The 6,706-nt window shown below is 36.4% G+C and overlaps 1 protein-coding gene across 3 annotated transcripts in view; it reads right to left on the minus strand.

The window, feature by feature from the left end:
• The window catches only part of ANAPC10 (anaphase promoting complex subunit 10), an 87,720-nt gene that overhangs the window by 53,253 nt on the left and 27,761 nt on the right, over nt 1-6,706 (minus strand). For all 3 annotated transcript variants that reach the window (XM_006169495.3, XM_006169493.3, XM_006169494.3), the window contains exon 4: nt 4,863-4,983. In XM_006169495.3, coding sequence (XP_006169557.1) covers nt 4,863-4,983 — 121 coding nt within the window. The remainder of the gene's footprint in view (nt 1-4,862; nt 4,984-6,706) is intronic.

A 6,706-nucleotide genomic window follows, 5' to 3' on the forward strand; every position in this document is an offset into this window, starting at 1 on the left:
CTATGGTGTGACCTCTCTCCCCGGGAGAGTGATTTCTCACTTGCTGTCTCCCTCTCTCTCCCTGTTTCTCTCTGTCTCTCTGGTGAGTGTACACGCCCTCTAGCAAAAAATCTCTCTAAAAAAAAAAAATTTAAGATTGAAATAATATCTTCTCAACCTCAACTAGAAATCAGTAATAGGAAGAATTTCAGAAAATTCACAAATAAACGGTAATTAAATAACTATTCCTGATCACTGGGTCAAAAATAAATGAAAAGGAAAATTTGAGGGCCAGTTGGTGGCATGGTAGCTAAGGTGCTGGACTCCCTGGCCAACTGCAGTTTGAGTCCCGGACTCAGTGACCTGAAAATCATGCCAGGCATGAGTGCTCACAATCTCAAGAGGAAAATGGTAGAGAAGGGCTTGCAGCATGGCCATCTCCCTTGAGGCATGATTTCTCACTTTCCCTCTCTCTGTCTCTTCAGTGAGCATACATGCCCCATGGTGAAAAACTAAAAGAAACAAAAAATGAAAATCTGAAAATATCTTGAGACAAGCAAAATTGAAAACACAATATACCAAAATGCATGGGATACAGCCAAAGCACTACTAAGAAGAAAGTTAGTAACAATAAACACTTACATTAAAAAAAAAAAATTCAGGCTGACCGTATAGCCTAGAGGTCAAGGAAGCAGGATCTCACTGACTGCATAGTTTGAATCCCGACTCCAGAGGCCTGTGTGCATGCCTCAAATCCTGATAAGATGGAGAAAAGGAGGAGAAGGGATTGCAGAGCATCTGCACCCTATTCTTGAATGCTTTTTGTCTCTCTGTCTCTCTCTGGAAAGCCCATGCACCTTGACATCAAATAAATAACCTAATATTGTATCTCAAGGAACTAGAAAAAGAAGGAAATGGGCCAAAGTTAGAAGAGAGAAGGAAATAACAAATAGCAGTGCATAAATCAATAAAATAGAAACTAGAAAAACAACAAAGACAACAAAACTAAGAGATTTGTTTTGTTTTGTTTTTTTTGAGAGAGAATTTTGCTATAGGGTGCATGCGCTCACTGGAGAGACAGAGGCAGAGAGATAGAAAGCAAGAAATTACTTCCTACAGCGGGGGTGGGGGTGGGAGTGGGGGGGCCAAGGGGGAAGACCACACCACAATCCCTTCTCCTCCATTCCTCTCTTGGGATTTTGGCACACATGTACACACACCAGGCATGAGTTTAAGCCACCGGGTCTGAGAATCAAACTGTGGTCAACCACATGGGAGTCCAATGCCTGGATCATTATGCCACCTGCTGGCCCCAAGACACTTTTCATTCATTTATTTGGTTTTAAGGATAAACAAAATTGACAAAATTTTAGTTAGACTAAGAAAGAAGAGAGGGCCAGCCCAATAGTGTAACAGATAAGACTGTGCATAGAAAGCCAGATCTCATGTGGCAGACTACAGTTTGAATCTGGCCCCAATAGTTAAAAAATATGCCAGCTATGAGTGTGTGCACACCCCAGATCCTGACAGGATGGAGAAACTGAGGTAAAAAGACTGTGGGTTGTCCATGCCTCACCGGGGGTGCTTGCTCTCTGTCTCAGGTGAGTGCATGCAACTTGTGGCAATAAACGAACAAACAAAACAAAAACAAAAACAGACCTACAAACAACAAAGCCAGCTTGTGGCAAGGTGGTTACAAACGGCTAGATCTCACAAGACTGACTCTGTGGTTTTGCATCCCGAATCCAGCAGCTTGAAAAACACACTGGACATGTGTGCAGGCATACCCAAAATCCTGAAGGGAGAGAGAGATGGAGGGGAAGGAATTGTAGCATGACCATGTCCCACAGCAGATGCTTTATAAGACTTCTGTTTCTTTCTGGTGAATGTACATGGCCTCCAGCAAAATTAAACACACACACACACAACACACACACAACAAAACAAGACAAAACAAAAACAATGACGACAAAAGACATCAAAAAAAAAACAAAAACAAAGAGAGAAGGCTTTTTTTTTTTTTTTTTTTTAATAGAGGATTCTGCCATGGAGCACATACGCTCACTGGAATGAAGGAATATGTCCACGGACAAGAGACTCCCTTAATGGGACCTGGTCACATTACAACTCTTTTTCCTCCAATTCTCCATCCTGTCAGGATCATATGGGCATATGCAAGCAAGCCCAGCAGTTTTCAAGTTGACATGGTGGTGACTCGAACCCTGGGCAGACATTTGGTATCTGGCTTCCTCTGCATAGTTCCTAACAGTGGCACTAAGGGGCCAGTCTAGCTTCTTGATATTGGTCTGCACAATGTTTTTATTTTGGTTGTGACTCCAAAAGTACAGGCAATAAAGGCAGATTCACACAAAAGGGATTACATCAAACTAAAAAGCTTTAGCACAGCAAAGGAAACAATCAACAGAAAGAAGAAACAACCAAAATAACTTGAAAAAAACAATGTGCAAACCATACATCTGATAAGGGGTTAATATTCAAAATATATAAGGAACTTAACTCAAGAATAAGAAAACAAATTGATTCAGAAATGGGCAAAGGACCTAAAGAGACATTTCTGAAAAGAAGTTAGAATGAATAGAATAGAACATTTCTGAATAGAATTAGAATGAATATTATCAAAAATTTGAAAGATAGTATTGGTAAAGATGTAGAGGAAAAGGGAATCCTTGTGCACTGTTAGTGAGAATATACATTAATGGAGCTATTATGGAAAACACTGAGGTAATTCCTCAAAAACTTTGAAAGAGAAGCACCTTATTCACTATAGCATTATTGACAGTAGTCAAGATATAGAATCAACCTGTGTCCATTAATGGATGAATGAATAAAAAAGAAAGTAGTACATTTGGGACCAGCAGTTAGTGTAATGGCTATGTTGCTGGACTCCCATGTAGTCGACCGTGGTTCGAGTCTTAGACCCGGTGGCTTAAACTCATGCCAGGCGTGTGTGCATGCATGCCCAAGATCCCAAGAGGAGAATGGAGGAGAAGGGATAGCGGCGTGGCCATCCCCCCTGAGGGATGATTTCTTGCTTCCTGTCTCTCTCTGTCTCTCTGGAGAGTGCACGCACCTTATAGCAAAAACCTCTCAAAAAAAAAGATAAAAAAATTTTAGTCTGAAAGGATTAAGTTCAGTAGATTTGTTGTTCAATAACTATATTATTAATAATGTATTACATTCTTGAAGATTGCTATGAGGATGAAATTCGTGTGTTCTCACCACAAAAGGTAATAAGTATGTTAGGTAATGCATATGTTAATTAGCTCAATTTAACCATTCTACACTGTGTACCTATTTCAAGACATCAGGCTGAACAAAATATATACATTAAATTTTTATTTGTCTATTTAAAAAAACTTAAAAAGCAGTGAACATCTAAAGGTACTGAAGAAAAATGCCTATGGACAATATCCTTCTTATTCTTGTTTTGTCAATATATAATACATTTCACAAGAGAATAAGGATGCATTTACTGAGGAAAAAAAGATGTGATTTTTATTATTTTATTAGTAACTATGATAATCATTATATATAGACAGATATGATCTTAATAGAAATATTAAATCAAGTAAGAGTCCAGGTCATAAAGTAACTGAAGGTCTTCAAAGATCACAAGTGCTTCCCAGATTTTAGAACTTCCAGATTATGATGATTATTTGGGTTCAATGATTTCCTAATAAAAAATGCTAAGAGCCAGAGCTTCGTAAGTACATAATTCAAAGTCATTGAAAATACCTCTGAAATGTTGGGGACTAGCAAAAATTCAAGTCCTAAAAGCATGGTTCTAATGGCTTCAAAGAGTTATGCCCAGGGTAAATACATTGTGGTATATTCAAACAACAGGATACAACTCAGGAATAAATAAAAATGAAGTACTGATACAAGCAACAACATGGATGAATGAAGGAGCCTTACATAAAAGTTACATCCTAGATTATTATATTTATACAACTTTCTAGAGAGATCTAGATCTTTGGAAACAAATAAATAAACAAATCAAATCAAAATAATACTTACATCTGAAGATAGGGTGGTGATAGAGACTAACTGGGAAGTTATATGAGGAAACTTTTTGAGGTGATGAAAATGTTCTGTCTCTTAACAGGCACTGGGGTTACACATATGTTTGCATTTGTCAAAACTCACCAATATACTTAAGATTTATATAAAACTGTGCATAAACTTTATCTTTAAAATAAATAAGCAAATATTAATAACTCTACTAATATGTAAAATATTTGAGGTGAAATGTACAGATACCTGCAACTTATTTTGAAATGCATAAAATAAAGACAAATTTTAGTAAAACAAATATAGCAAATTATTAGCAATTGAAGAAACTAGGAGATGATTCTATTGGGATTCACTGTACAATTCTTTCAGCTTTTCTGTATGTCTGAAAATTTCCATAAAATTTTGGAAAGAAAAAAATAAAGATGACAATCATAAGTCAAAGGAAAAATGTTAAATACTATATAGAAACATGTTTTCTTCAATATTACAATTTTCCTTTTGTATTTTTACCTTTTATTTTGGCTATACGGTGTGTGCTCTAGCCAGGAAGAGAGAAACATAAAGCAAGAAATCACCCTTCAGAGAGGACAGCCACATCACAATCCCTCCTCTATTCTCCTCTCGGGACTTGGGGCACACACGCACAGGCACCCAGCTTGAGTTTTAAGCCACCAGGTGAAGGATTTGAACCACAGTCCACTACGTGGGGAGTCCAGTGATGTAACCATTATGACATCTGCTGGCCCCTGTATACTAACATTTTAATTTGTCTACTCTAAAGTTACTGTGACCATCCCAAAGATCAAGAGTTAAAGGATATTGTATTTTTAAACAATTGAAAGACATACCCTAATTTCCTGAAGGTTGTGGAAGTTATTCCCTACTCTGACTGAGATCTTGCTTGGAGTATAGCTTTCATCAGATTTGTAGTCTGCATAAATACATAATGTCTTCACTGTTGTTTTTCTCCTAAAAGGAATAAAAGTGAAAACATCTTTATCTTACAGAAAAATTATTCCCAAAGCATTTTATCATATGATTTTAAAAATCACAGTTCATTAACATGAGTATTTGAATCAAAATTTCCATTCCTTTTCATTTCAATAATGAAAATGAAGAACATGTAAAAATATAGGTACAGACAGGATATTTACTTATACAGACAGACACTTATCTTGTAGAACACTTATCTTTGCTCAGACATGAGCAAAGAAGGAACAATTAAGCCAGATTCGGTACCTTGTTATGCCAATACAGATTAAGTACTTTTATCTTCTTCATTTGTATTTTAGAAAAAGAAATTAATCTAACAAGCTTCATTTTCTTTACTAGTTACCTAATACTTGAGAATAGCTAGCTAAGTGAAAAACTGAGTCCAATAGAAATAATAACATCTTTTTTAAGTAGAAAGCAGGTTCATCCACAGTGGTGCAGTGTTAGTACAACACTGTATACATTGTAGTAAAACTACAATGCTGGAAGCCATCTGGAAGATTGTAGTTGAGTTCCCAGGTCAACTTGTACATGCTGGGCATGTGCATACATGTCCACTATCCTACTTGGCTGGGAAAGGCTGAGGAGAGAATCGTAGTGTTAAGACCCTATTGAAGGTGCTTATATTTTTCTCTCATGAAAGAAATAAACTTAAAAAAAAAAAAGAAAAGGTGTAATCTGTTAATTAATGCAAGAAATAAAATCATGCTCATTTCATCAATATACACATCCTACATAAATAAGCAGAGGATATACCATCGAAAATTAATCTCTGAAAAAATACAAATAGATACACATTTTTAAAAAAAGAAGTTCAATTTCTAACAAGAAATAGAAATTAAAATACAGGAAGATATTAATTTTATTGTACTGGAAAATATTAAAATTCGATAACACCGAAATTTGATTAGCAAAAGGTATTTTCATAGCCAGTTAATAGGTAGACAACTTTTGAGCCACAAATTCAATTTTTAAGATCACATTAAAAGATAATACAAGTGGACCAGCAGATGGCGTAATGGCGTAATGGCTACATTGCTGAATTCCCACTTAGTCAACTGTGGTTCGAGTCCCAGTCCCAGTAGCTTAAACTCACTCTGGGCATGTGTACGTGTGTGCCCAAGATCCCAAGAGGAGAATGGAGGAGAAGGGATTGTGGTGTGGCCATCCCCCCTGGGGGGTGATTTCTCAGTTTCTGTCTCTCTGTCTCACTCTGTCTTTTTGTCAAGCGCACACACCCTATAACAATAACTTTTCCAAAATAAGAAAAAAAAGATAATACAATTATTCAAAATGGATACAGAAAATTATTATACTATGATTAAATTACTAAAAATTATCAACTTAAATTATCCATTGCATTGCAATAAGTACAGCATGACTTTTCAGACAATGCAATGGTATACAACTATCTAAAATAATCATGTAAATATATATAATCATGTGTCACTTAATGCATGAGATCTACGGGGAATTTCTAAGAAATGCGTCGTTAGGTGATTTCGTCACTGTGTGAACATTGTGGGGTGTACTCACACAAACCTGGATGATGAACTATACATGCTTAGGCAATATGATACAATCATATGAAACTACCATGATATATGTGGCCCATCACTGACGGAAAGGTTATTATGTGGTGCAGTAAGAAAAAAGCAGATTACAAAACAGTATATCCAGAAGGTGCATTTAGGGAAAG

Source organism: Tupaia chinensis, unplaced genomic scaffold (genome assembly GCF_000334495.1).
Source record: "Tupaia chinensis unplaced genomic scaffold, TupChi_1.0 Scaffold147069_1, whole genome shotgun sequence".
Taxonomy (NCBI): Eukaryota; Metazoa; Chordata; class Mammalia; order Scandentia; family Tupaiidae; genus Tupaia; species Tupaia belangeri.